Source organism: Cryptomeria japonica, chromosome 3, assembly GCF_030272615.1.
Source record: "Cryptomeria japonica chromosome 3, Sugi_1.0, whole genome shotgun sequence".
Lineage (NCBI taxonomy): Eukaryota > Viridiplantae > Streptophyta > Pinopsida > Cupressales > Cupressaceae > Cryptomeria > Cryptomeria japonica.
In genome coordinates, this window is record NC_081407.1 from 568,476,710 (window position 1) to 568,494,976 (window position 18,267).

General features: G+C 35.2%; 1 protein-coding gene across 6 annotated transcripts; it reads left to right on the forward strand.

Moving 5' to 3' along the window:
* Positions 1-287: 287 nt before the first annotated feature.
* LOC131075669 (uncharacterized) lies at positions 288-16,236 on the forward strand. Of its 6 annotated transcripts, none has more exons than XM_058012515.2 (11): positions 288-4,147; positions 4,327-4,456; positions 4,612-4,700; positions 4,987-5,234; positions 5,606-5,692; positions 5,867-5,966; positions 6,499-6,703; positions 7,459-7,580; positions 11,309-11,773; positions 13,121-13,205; positions 15,755-16,236. In XM_058012515.2, the coding sequence occupies exons 1-8, from the start codon at positions 869-871 to the stop codon at positions 7,491-7,493; spliced, it is 4,173 nt and encodes a 1,390-aa protein (XP_057868498.1). In that variant the 5' UTR covers positions 288-868; the 3' UTR covers positions 7,494-7,580; positions 11,309-11,773; positions 13,121-13,205; positions 15,755-16,236. The 6 variants fall into 6 exon arrangements, with proteins under 6 accessions (XP_057868498.1, XP_057868499.1, XP_057868501.1 ...); XM_058012516.2 differs by lacking the exon at positions 15,755-16,236 and adding an exon at positions 13,472-13,942; XM_058012518.2 differs by lacking the exon at positions 15,755-16,236 and adding an exon at positions 13,518-13,942.
* Positions 16,237-18,267: the final 2,031 nt, after the last annotated feature.

Genomic DNA, 18,267 nt, shown 5'->3' on the forward strand with positions numbered 1-18,267 from the left:
TTGAACAACATAAAAATGATATAGAATATGGATAGCATTTTGAAATAAGAATCATGTGCAAAAATATATGAATTGACATGACAAATATATAGAGATAAATTAAATTGAATAAAAATAAATTAAATATATAAAAATTAGAATAAATGAAAAGGATAAAAAAATCAAAACATTCCATGGAAATAGGTCCAAGATTAAATGGAAATGGGAAATTGGACTGGTTGATTACAAATCATGGTAGAGTTTCCCAATGGTGTAACTTTCTAGCTTATTTATGCAAGAGTTTTTCTCCGACGTTTGCCAACTAAAAAAATCCCAAAATTAATGACATTGTGGAGTAGATGCGTATGAAAAAGGGGCACTGGATCGATGAAAGGGGATCACTCCAAGGACGTCGGAACGAAGCGACACCATTGAAGCTCCAATTCACAAATCTTTTTTCTGCCACACACACTCAAAAATCGGCGGGTGCCCGACCTTGGAAGGGTAATATTGATATTGAAATTGAATATTTCGCTACTCTCTTCATCATTCCATATAACCCTAACTCGGAGTAGCAGTCCATGATTTCCTCAGTTTGAAGTTCGAAAACAAGCGAAAACTTCCCAGAGTAGCAGCCGCACATCGAAATCATAGAGCAACGGATCAGAGGTGGAGGTAAAAATAGCTGGATATATACATATTTACAAAGGTATGCGCCTTACCCCCTCAAAGCAGTTGTCTGTAGCGTGTCTGGATCTGTACCCCAACTGTGGGCCTTCTACCCTTTCGTAGTTTTTTATGTGCTTGAAATGGGGGTTTAGGGGTTCAAGTGCCGAAGCTGGGTTATATAACTTTTTTTCGGATCTAGGGTTTGAGGGGTTGCGATGTGATGATACGGAAAAGGTTTCAGGGAATGGCGGAAAATATAGGAGAGAAGGAAGAGGACTCTAGGGTTTCACAAGTGTCGAATATGGCGGGGAGTAGTAATGGCGCGGAGTCAGGGTTTGAGGAAACGCAGGGTCGGGATGAGAAGTCGTATGTGAGGACAAGGAGAAGGCCGCACAGAAAGCTCAGGCTCCTCGAGGATGATGAGGATGATGACGTGGGTGTTTTTGGCGAGGGGTTTTGTTTTCAGGAAGGGAGGTCTGAAATGGAGGAGGGCAAGGGGAACCTCGTGAGTCCCACTAAAGGGGCTGATGATGGCCGGGAAATTGATGCCGTTCCTGTGGCGAAGGTTGAACACCATGATGCCTCGGTTGGGGTTGACGTGGGTGGCCGGTGTGCGGAGTTTGGAATTTCAGACGAGAAAAATGAGGCTGATATGGGTAGTTGGGATGCAGATTTTCGGGTTTCAAGCAAGGCTGATGCGGAGGACGGGTGCTCAGGGTTCGGGGTTTTGAGCAACAATTTAGAGGATGACGTGGCTCCAGAATTGGGGGTTTTAAGGTGTAGTAATGATGATAGGAGTACGGAGTGTGAAATGTCAAGTGAGAATGCCAATAAGGCTGACGTGGATGACAATGAGGATAATGCAATTGCAGAGCGCAGGACTTCAGGGAAGGAGAATAAATGCGATGTAAATGCATTGCTTTTAGTAGAGAAAAATGAGGCTGATCTGGATGATGCGCTTTTGTTAGAGAAAAATGAAGATTTGGGCGAGAGGATGGCATTTCAGATAAATGAGAAAGTGGACGAGAAGTTTCCAAGGAGAAAAACTACAAGTCCAGTTATGGAGGGAGACAATGGGATTGTAGAATTTAGGCTTTCAAGGGAGAAAAGTGAAGCTGATGTAGAGGAGAGATCTGATAAAATTTTGGATTTACAACTTCCAAAAAAGATAAATGTAGTCGATGCTGATGGCATTTATGATGGGAGTGCAGAATTAGAGATTCTAAGAAACAAAAAAAAGGTTGCCGTTGACGATGGAACTGATGGTTGTAGGATTTTAAGGAAAAGGAAAAGGGTAGGCCGTGATGATGTAACTGGCAGGGAACATGGAAATGCAAAACTTTTGCTGGAAAGGAAGAGGAGGAGAAGGGTGGCTGATAATGATCAGAACAAGGGGAAGGAAGACAATGTTTTGCAGAAGAAGCTTGTAGAGGATGGTAAGATTGACAGGAAATCATCAATAGTTGAAGTAAAGAAATCATTGAACCGAAAGTTAGGAGGAGCTTCAATTATTGAGGCTTCTGAGGTTGATCACCACGTGCAGAAGTCATCTGGTAACTTAGAAGAGGCTGCCAGTGGGAAAAAATCCGAGAAAAAACTAAGGGAGAGCAGAATAGAAAGGCTGTCAATGGGAGCAAAAAAGTTTGACCATGGAATATCAAATGGTGCTGGTATGGAATCTCTAATTGAGGGGATTCTATTAAAGCCTAATTCAGGGGGGACTCCAGGGGATGGTCGAATTCAGAGAAATAAGTCAGGGATTGGAGTTGTATCCACTGTGATGGATGACCATGAAACTAAGAGTACAAAACATTTAAAACAGAGCAGAGTTGGGGCTGGGAATGCACAACTGGGAAGCAGATCAATGGATCGGGATAGTTTAAGAAGGAAAAAATCAGATTTAAAAGGTAAAAGCATTGCTGCTTCTGTAAGCCCAACACGTGACAGTTTGTCTGTTTTGAATTTGCAAAAGCAAAAGAAAATGTTGAAAAGCCCACCAACTTTGCAAAGGGAATCAAAAATTGCAAAGGAAAGAAAAACTTCAGTGCCACATTTGACAGAGGAAATAAAGAGACCGAAGTCATCTTTGGCATCAGAAGAAAAAACACCAGCAGCCTTGTTTTCAAAGGAAACAAAAGCTATGCAAAGGATAGCAAGGTCTGAGGATCGCAGGAGATTGCGTGAACGGTTAAGAGATGCTCTTTTGGCTGCAGGGTGGAAAATTGACTTGAGACCTAGAAAGGGAAAAAACTACGATGACAATGTTTACATTTCACCTTTAGGAACATCTTTCTGGTCACTTCCTAAAGCATGGAATGCTTTGAAAGGTAGTCTGGGGAAGAACAATGAAATATCGGAAGAAATTTCTGGTTCATTGGAAGAAAGCAAAGAGGCAGAAACATCAAAACATGTAGACAGAGTTAATGGAGGTGACGATGGTGCTTCAAACATGCTTATGATTCAGGTAATTGATGAAGACCTTAGTTTATTACAGCGGAAGAGGAGGAGAATAATGGAAGATGGTGAGAGGAAAATTGGTAAGGGAAAGAAAAAAAAGAAGTCTTCTCATGAAGTAGACAGTGATGGAATAATGACATCTGATGTCAAACTCAAAAAGAGAGATGAAAGGGCAAACAAAATCAGGAAAGATGGTAAGAGAGTAAAAATGCAGAAGTCTTTATGCAAAGCAGACAGTGAAGATACCGATTTAACTGATGTTAAATTGAAAGTAATAAAGAAAAAGTTCAGAGTTGGTGGATTGGATGCCACAACTCCAAATTCAAAGTTTTCAGATAAAATGAACATAAATGACAAGATGACTCATCAATCTCAAGTTAAAGGATCTGGTTCAGCACAAAATATCTATTTGACTCCTCTTTCTGGTCAAAAACACATAAAGAGAAGGCTGCATGGGGACTCTGAAAGGAAGCAGTCAACATCAAAGGCATTGTCTAATCATAATCTGGTAAAAAGTGGTTCATCACAAGTGAAAAAGAACAAAAGTCGGAGGGGAGGTTGTGGTTTGTTGGTTCGCAGCTCTAAAAAAGGGGACAAACGTGAGCAAGGGGTATCAACTGTTATTAAACGGACTGTTATTTCCTGGTTGGTTGATGTTGGCATTGTGCCTGAGAATGAATGTGTGCAGTATTGGAATAAGAAAGGTACAAGAATAATGCTGGAGGGCTGGGTTCGAAAGGATGGTATTCTTTGTGAATGTTGCAGCAAGGTGATTTCAGTATCAAAGTTTGAAGATCATGCAGGTGCCACACGTCATCGACCTTTTGAAAATATCTACCTTTGGTCAGGCAAATCACTGACTCAATGCTTAAGGGAGGCATGGGATACACAAGATGAGTCTCGGAAATGTGGCAAATCCATTATAGAAGTTGATGAAGATGATCAAAATGACGACACATGTGGTCTTTGTGGTGATGGAGGAGACTTGATCTGTTGTGATAAGTGCCCTTCAACCTTTCATCAAGATTGTCTGGAACTGAAGGTATTTTTGAACTTACTTTCCCTTATTTGAATACTTAATTGCTCTTTAAGAAATACTGAAATATGAACGACTTCCTTTTATGATCTATGAAACTAATTTGTTTGATGGTGAATTTTATTTATTGCATAGTTTCATTCGAATAAAATTTGGAACCATTACTAATGATGCAGTCCTTGCAGAGTATTCCGGAGGGTGATTGGTACTGTCTTAACTGTACATGTGGGGTTTGTGGAAAAGTTGGACATTTAGGTGAAAATGCAACCAGCACGATGGCAGATGTTCTCTTCTGTGAACAATGCGAACATGAATGTACGTTAGTTTCTTCGATATTTATTTTGATTTGAAATTCCATTTTGATGTTTTCTCTAGGAAATTTCTTGTTTTGTGTTATTATTTAAGATGGGGGGTTTCTGACAAGTCTTATGAGTTAGCAGTATTGAATTCATACATGTTTTTAATCTCAGATCACAAGAAGTGTCTACAAGAGAGAGGAAGTCAAATGTCCTGCCCTGATTTAGAGAATTCCTCTTTTTGTGGGAAGGCTTGTCAGAAGGTATGCTTCTCTAAAGCGTTTGCAATTTTGTTGATTGGATATCGACTTGTTCAAGCTTTACAAGTATGCATGATTTTTTGGTGACTTAAGGGTCTGTAAATATTACATGTTGGGTATGACCCATAACATTGGAGACTGTGCGAGCTGATTAAAGATGCTGCTTTTTAAAATATTTGATAAATCGGCTCTAATTTATGTACCATTGATAGTACATGTGCATGTTGATAAATGCTAAGCAGTTTCCAATGGTATGGTATGTTATTTCTTCTCTGTTTTGTTGGCACAGGTTTATGATGGGCTCGAACATCTTCTTGGAACTTCAAATTCTCTTGCGGATGGCTTTTCTTGGACTCTCTTAAGGCGTTTTGATGATGACCAGCACAGTTCTTCCTCTCAAGGGCCTAGTCAAGATAGAATCGCGGAATGCAATGCAAAGCTTTCTGTTGCTCACATAGTGATGGATGAATGCTTTATGCCTATAGTAGACAAAAGAACCAACATAGACATGGTTTCAAATGTCGTTTTTAGCTGTTGGTGAGTATCTTCTTGGAAAAATCACCTTTATATAGGCTTTAGTGATATTTCCCATTAATTATATACAGGCTGTTTATTGAAGTGGTTGCCCCCTGTTACTGACATTAACTTCAATCAGTAGTGACAGGCTACCATTGTCATTTGTACTGGACCACACTCTGATAAAGAAGTAAAATGAATTCATTTACAAGATTCAATTCCAGGGTTGTAGTTGATTATAATTCGTTCCTTCATATTTATGAAGTTTTGCTTGATTTGAAGCCCCACCACTGTATGGTCAATATAATCTTATTCATATCAGACTATTTTCTGTAATTACCACAGGTTTTGTCCTATGTCCTCATCATATGAAAACATATTTTCTTGTACAGGTCAAATTTCAGTCGCTTGAATTATCAAGGGTTTTACACTGCAGTGCTGGAGAAGGATGATGAAATAATTTCTGTTGCATCAATCAGGTTTTTTTTCTCAAAATGTTCTGAATTTTTTGTTGAATTTCTATATTTGTGAAAGATAAAATTTGTTGGCAGATATCTGAGATTAATAATCCCTTTTAATCTGTATATATACAAGGAACAATTCCCTAGGGACACACCTGATGCAGTTTTTATGTTTACTCAATCATCATATAGGATCCATGGAGCACGTTTAGCAGAGATGCCTCTTATTGGAACTCGGCATCATTACCGGCGCCAGGGAATGTGCCGACGTCTAGTGAATGCAATTGAAAAGGTATGCCAGGGCTGTTTTTTTCATAGGGATCAACATTATAAAGCTGATCTGTGTTAGACATATTTTAAATAGATGCCACAAGGCCTTCATACTTTGAGTAAAAATGTTTTGGCTGATAAGTGATACTTCAATAATGGCCTATTGAAAACTTAGTTTGACAAAATAGCTTTTCTTAGAATTCTGTAATGGCATTATTTTTAAGTTAATGGTCAAAAGCGTGTGCTTCCAGGCCTTTTATAGTCTCACTCTCTACATGGCTATTATTTATATAAAAATGGTATTTTAGTATGTTGAGGTCCATTTCCTTTGGGCCGAAGTTTTAATTTGGTTACTCCTTCCAGCCATGTCCATGTGCGTAGGAATTTATGAAACATTGATGTTGAATATCTCCAGGAGCTACTATTTCTTGAAAATGAAAATGCACTTTTAGTTTTATAGCATTTATAGACAGCATGAGGAAATACCTCATTCTTAATTCCGTACATGTTTTGTGGTTTTAAATCTTAATGTGTCTTTATCCTGCTTGTTTCAGATGTTACTGTCTCTTCAAGTGGAAAAGCTTATCTTACCAGCAGTACCTGATCTTCTGCAGACATGGACTGTAGCCTTTGGTTTTAACCCATTGGAGGTTTCACATAAGAATGAAATCAGACATCTGAATTTGATGGTTTTTCCAGGCACTGATCTGTTGCAGAAGCAGATATGTAGTCAAGAAACACCAACAGATGACCCTGCAGGTTGTTATTTTCTCCAAATCTTATCTTGTTTTCTTTTCAGGATGCATATAACTAAGTTTACATGGTGTAGAATGTTGATTTCGTAGAGCTTTGATTTACTTGCATGATAATAAGGCAGTGGCTTAAAATCAGAAATTTGGGCAAACATTAAATAAGGTAGATTTTGCTGTCATTTGTATTATTCACTTTGAGACTCGTATCCTCAGCCCTGGTGGTTGGACACGTGGAGATGTCTCAGGATGTTATGAGACTTGAGATGAAGTTTCTTGGTGTCTCTATTTGTCTCCTAGAAAATTGCTTGAAAATTGGGAAAGTTTTTGTACAAGTATTTGAGATATATCATATGAATTGCATTGCTTTTTTTTCCTCAAAGTGCTAATATTTGGTTGACAACGTGAAAGAGTCGAAGAAAAACACTAACAAATTTGTAATTTTTTATTTTTTGCATGAAAATTTATGAGTTAACTGCAGTGAAGCTTTATCAATTAATCAGTACCCCAGAATTATTATTTATACATGCACGTGCACAGCCATCTCTAAGAACACCTGTACAGTGTTTTAAATAATGCTACTGTGACTGTTTAAAAATTGAACGGTTTATGGCATGATTATTAATCATCAATATAATTAATCGTTGCTTTTGTTGACATCTTAGGTATGCTGGAATATTAGTTTTAGGAGTTTTAAGTTTCTACATTTTTAAGGTTGATAGTTTTTTTATAAATCTATAGTTATTTTTTGCCAACATTCCACAGGGATGTGCCCCCATGAGTCCAGGTGGCCTATCTGATGCATATACTCTGAGGACTTGGAAGTTATGCCATCTTATTCCAGATTTGGGAGGCCTGCCCCATTTGGGCAATAAAAATAGAAAAAGGTAACTTTTTAAGGAAAAAATTCAAAGTTCCTTTCCAAAGGTAGAAGGGAGTGTTTGTCTTTGCGAATTTGGAATTTTTTTCTGCTGTCACGAAAATTATGTCCTCCCTCTGGGTCCCCCCATCCTGGGAATTCAGAGAAACAATTTTTTTTATTTTTCAATTTCAACCATATTTGTTGAATTTCATTTGCCCATGTCCAAGTACCAGGCTTCCATATTTTGGCAGAGTGTATCACCACATGCTCTGCTTCTCCTGGTAACTATGTGTTGTACTTGTGGCATTTTGATTAGCATGAAAAGGAATTGAATGTTGACCAAAATCTAGATTTAACATAAAAATCCTGTTAAATATATTTTAGTATTATTGTGAATAATCATACGGTGAATGTGTATACAGAAAAGGATATTGGTTACTCCAAACTCCAAAGTAGTTGACTGTATCAGTGATGCAGACTTTGAAAGTCAGTATCGCATGGACTCTGTTTTGACATTCAAAATGATATTTTGCTTTTAACTTAGGATATATGGGATCCAAGTCATTTTAATTGAGATTATAGACTGAATCTCTAAACTATTTCCATTTTTAAGGTAAATGATTTTGTTAATTGTGATATCTTAAGTAATAATTTTTTTTTTCTGGGGAAAAAATGGCAAACCCAAAAAGGTTTTTTGAAATATTGGAAAAAAGGGGAAGAATTGGATTATCAAAAAAAGTTTTAAAAAAAGAGAAAAATCCTATTTTTAATTAAATGCATTCTGATAGCTTCGAGAAACTATAAATGAGATCAGGGATCTAGGTTGACAGTCCCTAGCATGGTCAAGGGTTAATGCCCTCATCCATAGGGTTCTGGGTGGTAGTGTTTCAACAGGGTCCAGGGTAGTGTCTGTTGTATGCTCCTTTTTGTCATACAAGGTGGGGTCGAGGGGCAAAGGTCCGCCACCAAGCCAAATTAAAGCCTCGAAACCACTTAGAAGACCTTCATGGGGCATGATATTTTTCATATATTTATTGCTTATTAATATTAGAAATAAATAAAATCCTAAACCATAGCACTTAACCTACAAACAGAATATTTTGGGGTTTCAATAAATTTAATGTTATGCAGCTATGATTATGCTTCACACTAAATTTAAATGGCAAAGAGCATAAACTCTATGTAGATAAGGATTAACCTCTAACGTTTGTTTTAGATAAATATGTTTAAGATATATGTAGTAATTTTTTTATAAGGTTTAATTTGTATATGTTTTAATAACTTATTAAAATATTACAAACATATTCAAATATAGAAAACAATGAGCAATAAGTGTATATAAAATTCCTAAACTTCAAATATGAAAATTTCTGAACTTCAAATAAGAAAATGATTGCGTTGTATATGATAAAATAAATTAAAAGTTTCAGACAGTTACTGGAAATGCCACACACCCAACCCTGGTACATGTTTTGAGGTATTGCTATGGATACAGTGTCAGTACGGTGTGAAAAATGCTTCCACAAGCACCCCAAAACTTGCTGTTTTTAATCCTGTGTCGGATTCTCTGGCATTCAATTTCTAGAAGAAATGGGTCGAATTTGAAACTTAATCTGCAGTTAACTGTAATGTAGCCCAAAAATGAGACTTTTTTGTACAAATATACGATTTTGGCAAGTTCTAGCATCTGCACAATTTCATTTGGGGTTTCTGCATGTTTCATTTTTGCCGCTTCTTCTGCGTTTTTCATTGTTGGCTGCTTTCTCGGTTGGGGTTGTTGATTGCTGGTCGTTTTACATTGTTGGCCACTTTCTCTGTTGGGGTTTAGTCTCTTTCTGCGTTTGTTCCTGCTCTGCACGCATTCTTCTGTGCGCCTCATTTCTTCTGCGTGCCACCAGTTCTGTCTGTTGCTACTCAGTTTATAGGTATATTTTCTTTTAACTTAAGATTTTTAACATTATATTTAAATGTAATTGTTTTCTATTTTTATTATTATTATCGTAGAAACACCGCCCACCAAACCCCGAACAAAGATCCACATGAAGGCAACCCCCGCAAAAGAACCACGAACCACAGGGAAAAAGCCCCAGCAGCATGAAACGACAGAGGTCGAACCCACACACAGCCCCTAAACAAGGGCATGCCTGCACCCAAACATCAAAAGAAAAAGGAAATATGCAGCCCCCCCAAGGCTCTGTGCATCCCCACCACCCCGAAAGCCAGCAACCAGCCCCCCTGCAAACAGACAACACAGCTGACAGAAAGATAGTGTGGCTAGGGTAAACCCTAACCTGTGAACCTGCACCCAGCCACACATGCCATCCTTTGAATTATTTAAATTTGACAGTTAGTTTCTATATTTTTCTAGGATTCAACTTGAAATAGTAAATTTAAACTTATATTAGAGATTATTTAATTTACATTGTCAAATCAATTTCTAAATTATAATTGTGTTTTATAAATTCAATTTACAATTATGTATTTTTTTGAATTTTAAATTTTATTAATTTTTTTAATAACTTAGAAATTGTGTTATTTACATGTATGTGTTTTTTATGAATGCTGTATCCTGCCTTATCCAAATGAGAGGTCTCAAAAAATGGCTGTATCTGGATCCGATACCATACCCATTTCCATATCCGTGTCCTTGCAACTTTGGTTTCTGGATGCCAATAAATTAATTGTCTTGTCATTTAAAGCATTGTGTAGAGAATACTCATTCATATTAATAATGTATAAAGAAAGGATAATTTAATAGGTTGGAAAATTAAATAGTTAAATAGGTTAACTCATGCTTTACCCTTACCATTACTTCTTGGAACTTTACACCTAGCTGTCAATCTGTGATGGGCTTGTAAAGGAAACGGGGGTCTCTGTTGCCATTTAATTTGATGATTTTTCTCTGTAGGAAATGATGGTAGCAGCTCTCATGAATATCAAAGGATCTCTTTGATTGTCTTTTCATACACTGTTGATTTTGAAAGGGTATTGAGCTTCTTTTAATGAGATGACTTCGAAAAAAATGGGCTATTCTGTTGTGAATTTACATTGTGAGCCTCAATTTTCAGGAGTGCAGGGTGTATTTTGTTAACCTACAGATCAAATAAAATCCGATCTATCACTCAAATTGGTGGGCCATGCCAATTAAAGAGGGGTAAAATTTGCAAGTGAAAATATAAATTCATGTCGGGGAGATTTAATCTTGTTAAAATATGATTCAAACACATTTCAACAAGGAAAAAGGGGTCAACAGTTACTTTTTTTTTTTTTTTCTTCTTAAGCTGCATCATTTTCAGGGAAAAATTGCCTGCAGTGGCGATTCCTGATTGATCACTATTTTTTTTTTTGACAATTTTTGCTTCTTTGATGTGATCCTTAATTAACATTACGAGGTTGTAAAATATTCTCTGGAAAATCTCAAATTGTTAACCAGTTCTGTGTTTTCCTGAAGGAGGGTAAAGAAAAAAAATAGCTAAAACAAAAATAGATCAGAAAATTTATGGTTTTTGGTGATGATAGTATGCAAGCATATACTATTTGAAATTCTCTCAGTAGAAATAAGCATAGGGAAGCTGTGGTGTAACACAGCATAGCCATGATATGCACATGTCATGAGGACTAGATTTAGTTGAGGTTGTAATCGATTGGATCTGTTTTGTAATGATAATTTTGTTAAAAATTGCTGATTTTTTTTGGCACCATTTAGTTAGTTGCATGCCATTCACTAAGGCCATGAGATGGTTTTTTATGCAGGTTAACTACACTTTTGAGGAGGCTATAGTAGCACCTGCAGGACTATCCTCTTTATTGCCTGTGTTATCTTGTTCGGTGCATAATGTATACATTGGACCAGCATTCCAGGAATTGAACTGACACTGGCTTGAAGTGTTTTATGCTGGCACCAGTTGTATTACTAGAGACAGAAGTAACTGGGAACTAATGGATTGCAAGGACAGGATACAAAGCTAACCTGGTTGTTTTGCATAATTCACAGGCAGAGTTTCTCTTCATGGCAGCATTGGAGCATTTGCACTGTAACAGACTTTTTTTTAATTGAGAATCATTTTGATGCACCATTGAGTAAATACGGATGGTAATTGGGAATTGAAAATTAGCAAAATCAGGTCATCGGATGACCTGTTCATTTGCCAGATTTCACAGGTGTAAGAGGTCCTCTTCATGGCAGTGCAGCATTTGTTGCAGTGGTTGTTCTTGGAGGTAATATGATATAATGTTTAAAGTTAAAAAGATTCCTTCTGATTCAGTCATTTTAATATTTTAAATTTAGCAGTTTTCTGCTATTGTTGAGTTCAGCATTTGTGTAGAAAGGAATTTCTTATTATTTACTCCAATGGCTAACTGCAGTTCTCTTATTAATAAAATTTTACGTAGAGCCCTAATTAATGGGTATAAACTTTTCTAATTCTTATTGCAAATGTTAGTAATTGAGAACAATCATGCTAGAGAAGATTAGCAAACAACCTAAGATTCAGTGAAACTGTTCTGACAGCCTGTTGATATACTACTATCAACAAGTTGATTTGATGTATGACTAAACAAGGTTACTCTCTCTTTTTAGAAATCTATGAAAATCATACCATTTATCATAAATCTCTTAGGTGACTTGACTGCTGCAGTCTTTTAAGTTCGATAATCCATTATGTACTTTTAACTATCAAAAACTTTTCTTACTTGACACTAAACTGTCTAATGAACAAAGGGTAGTGACTGTCATCTCTTTAATCATATATCAAAACCAAAAAATCAAAATGAAATCCTAAGGAGTTTACATGTTGTGCTCAGTATGTAGCAATATCCTTAAGGTGTTTACAAGTTGGGCTCAGTATGTAGCTAATCCTTAAGGGGTTTACAAGACTGACCTATATTTCAGGATTACACCTTTAGAAATGAACAAGCATCGTGGGATATTTTTAGGGAGGTAGTAACTTGTATTTTTTTGCCACTTAAGAAATTTGACAACGAATATTTAGTTTTTCTCTATCTGACAAAATTATCAGTAAATTTTCTTTCTTGAATCTCTATGATGGTGGAATTAATCATGGCTAAGGGTTTGCATGCATAATTACTCATACGTGAAATTTGACTTGGGTAAAAAATGAGGCAAGGAGAAAATTCTTATTAGGTCTTATTAGCAAAAACCTGGCTGAAACCAGTAAAAAAATCATGGGATCTAAAAAACGTACAAAAAGATTTCAAAATTCTGAATATTTTATGATCATTGATCGTTGTTTTAATAACTCTGGGAGTTTGCAGCGTTATTGGCAAGATCTTTCCAGTATTTGCGTTGACCATTCAGCTTGCCAAGTTTAGATTTTGTAATGATCTGGAATATTATGGTATTATAATGTGGTTTGGAGGACTAATTAGAATTAGGATATTAGTGGGAAGTGAAGCTGATTGAAACATGGGTCTTTGATTTGGATTAAAAAGGTATTAGGATCCTTTTCATTAGGAAGAAACGATTTGTACTTGCTGGCTGAATTCAGCAAAGATTTTGGTTACAATTGAGTTCTTGATAGACAAACTTCTTGATGTCATTTTCAGGTTAAACTGAAAGTGGACTTTGCAGCTCATGTATTTCAAAAGGTCAAAACATGACGGTCGATACACATCTAATATTCATTCTCAGGTAATGCACATGCATTATATACCAATATAATGAAACAGTTGTAGTAATGGCATTGCAAGCTATTTGGTACAGGCTCTCATTTCTGTTAAGGGATTAGGCTTTAGCTCATTTTATCTCTTGATGTAGGGTTTATTTCAATCTGAAAGTTGTAAAATGTATGCTACATGCATAACTTTAATTTGTACAAATAAATTGGAAGAATTCTTTTGCGGACAAGTATTTTGTACAATAGATTGTTCTATAGGCTACTCGGGTGGATGTGTCAGGTGCTTGTGGGTCAAAAATGTGACTGAATGGCTATTGGATTCACAGAGATGGATCATTTGAGAGATGATGGCCTCCATTGTCATACATATCACTGGTGTAGCTAAAAGATATTGCTTGGAGTGTACGAGAGATCCTATCTTATTACATGAATATTTGTGAATGAGGTCATCTTCTCAGTCCTACCCACCTTATTGGTTTGTGCAGTTGACTGGTCGGTAACTGGTTAGTAATATTGATACAACAAAATCAAGTGGCTTCAGTACGAGGCTGACTATATTGCCAGAAAAGCATTCAGTTATGGACAGTCTGCATTCAATTATGGACAGCCATCTTTTTTTCAAGTCTAAATTTTCACTTTTGGCTCCGTTTGTACGAAAAGTAAATTGTTTTCCATTTTCTTGAACTTATTTCATGTACACAATTTATCTGTTTTATATTTTACAGTGTATATACGGGACACCATTTTCCAATCTTTTGCTGAATTGGTTTGTAATTCCTAATTGGAGTTGAAATTATTCCTCAATTATCATGTAAATGATTTAGATATTGAGCTCAAACGCAGGGTTGAGATGTCTTTTTATAAGTTTTTTCTTTAGAACTGTGACATTTGAATTTGCTCGCCCCATCTCTAACCTGGCTTCTGCTTCTTGAAGGTTTTGGAATGCTGTTTAGATTTTTTTTAGAATGCACGATCCTAAAGCAAATAAAATTCTCGGGTAATCAAGTTTGTTAAAACTTATGGTAATAAAAGAACATCCAAATTTCTGTCGAAACGTGAAATCTCCAACACGTTAAGATGAAAGTTTCAATATGGTAGTTTTAGGCAAAAAAATATATTCTTGGTAATTTCGTATCTTTTTATAAGAAGCATGGAGAAAGCCAATACATTGGTAAGAACGAAATCATTTAACTGATTTTGTTTTTTTAAGTGGATTTGCTCTGATATGATTATTAACAGGTCTGTCACAAATTAAATTTTAACTAACACACTTTGAAAGTTTTTTTTATGTCTTTGGGAAAGTTTTTCATGATCTTCATATCTGGAAAAGATTAGAAGCAGAAATTTGAACGTTTTTTTTTTATTTTTTTTTATCCCTGGCCATACTTTATTAAAATCATCAAGCCAGTCGTTGCATAAAGGAAAATGTTGCTTTATAATATTTCAAGAGCCCATGATAGTGACCGAGAGCGCTCCATCGCCAGAATTTGTATTGAAAGAATTCCAAATTTCTGAGTTAAGCTAGTATTTATCAAGCCACTAGAAGAGGAATGCAAAATTGTTAAGGTTATCACAAAATGAAAGGTAATAATCGTTAAGGCATAATTTGAGATGTTAGGTTGTGAACTATAAATCCGATGTTGAACCTGAAATTAAGGATGTATCAGTTTATAAAAGTGTTGCATCTGGGAATACCGTATCATGTAGTTAAGAAAAGACACTTTATAATCAGACGATTAAATGCAAAACATCAGATGATCTTAACACATTTAAATTCAATTATGTATAGGAGAAAAATATATAAGCAATATACCATTATGGTTTTAAGCAGATAATGACCTTGAAAGCTAGGTAGGGTAAAGCTGTATATGCTTAGGGAAAAAATCACATCTTGTTTATTTCATCTTAAAGCATTTACCTTTATATTAGTGTCGCCAATATTTCATCTTAAAGCATTTACCTTTATATTTCATCTTGTTTATGCTTAGGTAAAATTTTTGAAGGATGATTGTCAACCCAATGTTGCTATAATGGGTATCAATAATTTTTCATCTCACACAGGATTTGGCGATGTATTCTTAAAATATATAAACTTGCTGCCAGCTCTTCAAATTTACTGATATTAAGCGCTTGTGACAATTTTTCAGCCATGATCCATAAGGGAGAAGTTCAAATACGTGCAATAGATTAGAAGGGCTATCGGATGTTACAAATAATTTATGGTGCACTGTGAAGCAGCAATGGCTTTGTCACATTATGGATTTTTGTATTTAATAGTGTTTTAACATTTACGTTTTAGGACTTGTTGAGGGCTAAGATGATTTCATCTTAAATTCAATATGTTGTTGTCTCCATAAGAAATCCAAGACAAATTAGACACGATCCTTTTCTACCTATTCTTGCATTGATGGAGGTCCTTGGAGATCTATTAGGTTTGAAAGTAAAAATGAAAGATTTATTTACTAAGAATAATGGTAATTTAACTTACTAAGTATAGTGACCTTTAATTTATTTATGAGCTGAGGAAAGGATTTAATGTGTAACGTCCTTTTGTAATGCCTAGGTGGTGGAGTAATCATCCATTCCCAACTTACAATACTTCGAAGTTAAGGAGGCTTCATTCCATCATTCATTTTAAGAAGCATGCAACAAAGTGGGGTGGCACGGTTTTTCTTTGCTTTGTTTTCAGATTTGAAAACAAAAAGAAGGAAAGGGCAGATTGAAGGGTGAGCTTCACTAGGTGGAAGCGTGGAGAATAATAGGTAGATATTCAGGTAAGATTTGGATATAATGGTCGTATATTAAGTTAGCATTCAAATTATTCATGCATAACCCATCGATTTCTTCGTGTGTGGATGGTTGTTTTGAAAATTTTCATAGTTTATGTAAATTCTTGGTTCCTCATTCGCCCACGACTTAGAGGTACTCCATGGCTTCTTCCCATGACCACCAGATGTTTCCTAACTTGATCTTGCAATCGGTTATACTTGTATTTTGTTCGCACGACTTACATTTCTTTATATTTTGATCCCATGACTTGCAATCCTTTATAACGTGTTCGCATGATTTGCAATTCTTTATGCTGTGTTCGTACGACCTGCAAGTCTTTTCACTTTTTTCTCATGACCTGTGAATGCTTTATATCGCATTTCCACGACCTCTAGATGCATCATATCTTTTTCCACGCCCTGTAGTTTTTCATCTCGTTGTGGTTAATGTTAATTATATTTTGTATTGCCTTGGACCTGTAAAATAAATAATTTTTGTCTCCATTGTATGTTTATTCTTATCAGTAATTTTGTTGGCTTTGGCCTTTTGCGTTGGTTACATTCAGCCCTGGTAGTAATGCTCTCTGCTAAGAAACAACTTTCAACGAATTTCTAGGCCTTAATGATCCTCATAATAGTCTTATTGTGAAGAATAGGTTCGCTAACTGCCTTTGCTCTTGTTAACTTCATTGAATTACCTACGTATGAGTAACGCAGGTTGAGTAACTAGTGTCAGGTGACCTTAAGCATAACAAATTAAATGGTTAAAGAGGTTATATATATATAGAAAGAAAGAACCCACTCTATGTTTTCCATAACAATACAAACTTACATTTGAAAGCTGAATTATATATATGTATACTGTAGTGTATGAGGTAAACTTTTTAACGTGATCAATGATGTTGACATGACACATCCTTGGTATCATGTGTGGGTTGGGGAGATTAGATCTTGTTGCTTACTATAAGAAACTCTTGCTACTCAAGGTAGGCCCCAACCTAAATATCAATTATATTCAACCCTAATTAAAATTTATTTAATTTGAGATGGTTATAGGTATATAAATATTGATAGATAAATATTGATAGGAATAAAAGGATTTGATAAAATGAAATATTGGATTTATTTTAAATCATGATTCAACTACTTGTGGGAATCCAAGTGGTTCAATTGCACTAATAAGTTTTTATTTCTTTCCTTTATGAATAATAAACAATTAATAAATGTTATTTACAAATTTTGGATAAATGGATATATGATACTCTTTGTGGGTAACCTGTGAAATGTGAATGATCAATATTCATTCTTGTTTCTTGGTTGTAGGTTTTGTTTGAATTGTTATTGTGATCTTAGGAGATGCAAAGGAAATTTTAGTTTTGACATGTGTTGAGGAATTAGCTTTGACATGTGTTATGCATGAGCTTAAGATAATTTATAACCTAATATAATTTTCATGGATAATAATTTTCAATGGTCGTCTTTGTTGAAATGTTTAGGGTATTAACTTGTATATAGGAAAATTATTTTATATCATTACTGAATTATTTATAAGGTCCAAATTTTTATTGGTTGAGAATCTCTACAATTAAATTTTACTCTATTATCTTGTACATATGTTGCAAGTGTGTAAAGTTACAATGAAAAATATTCGAGCCACAAATATAATGCGCAATTTCATTAATATTCATCTATTTTTAAAGTTTAATTTCAGTCACAAGGTTATTTTGACTAGACAAGAAAATATTGGATGATTGTAGAAGCATTGCTTCAACATTATTCTTATTTTATTTTTCCCTAATGTTAGCATTATTTTTTAATTTCAAAGATATTATTTCAAAATATTGATGTTATTATTACATGAAATTTCTTATTATTGATGTTACATGAAAATTCTTATTATTGATGTTATATTTTTAAATTTCTTGGTATTGGCTAAGCGAAATTGAGTGCACATCTTATAAGAGATGAGAAGGACCAACACTCCTTGTCACGACCCGATTTAGACCCGAGTTAGATTTACTTTGCTATACCAGATATTTATAGTGTTGACATTTTGCACATGATGATTTGATTACATTAATAATGATGTTAGATGGTATTACATTGTTTAGTGACATTAATGATGGTTAGTTGTTTATGATGGTGATGTATTAATGTTATTTATGATATTTTACTGCTATGATTAATGCCATCGATTAATGATGATGAATAATGTTAATTATGATGTTTAATGATTATAATGTTTTTATTAGATTTGTTTTTGTGGTAATGATAATGCAATTTGATTATCGTGATCTGACAAGTTTTT

Bases quoted from the DNA above. Each gene is read 5' to 3' on its own strand.
- LOC131075669 (XM_058012515.2), top strand. From the start codon at position 869: ATGATACGGAAAAGGTTTCAGGGAATGGCGGAAAATATAGGAGAGAAG. The intron at 4,148-4,326 runs GTATTTTTGAAC...CAGTCCTTGCAG, and splicing joins AAGATTGTCTGGAACTGAAG to AGTATTCCGGAGGGTGATTG. The intron at 5,693-5,866 runs GTTTTTTTTCTC...ATCATCATATAG, and splicing joins ATTTCTGTTGCATCAATCAG to GATCCATGGAGCACGTTTAG.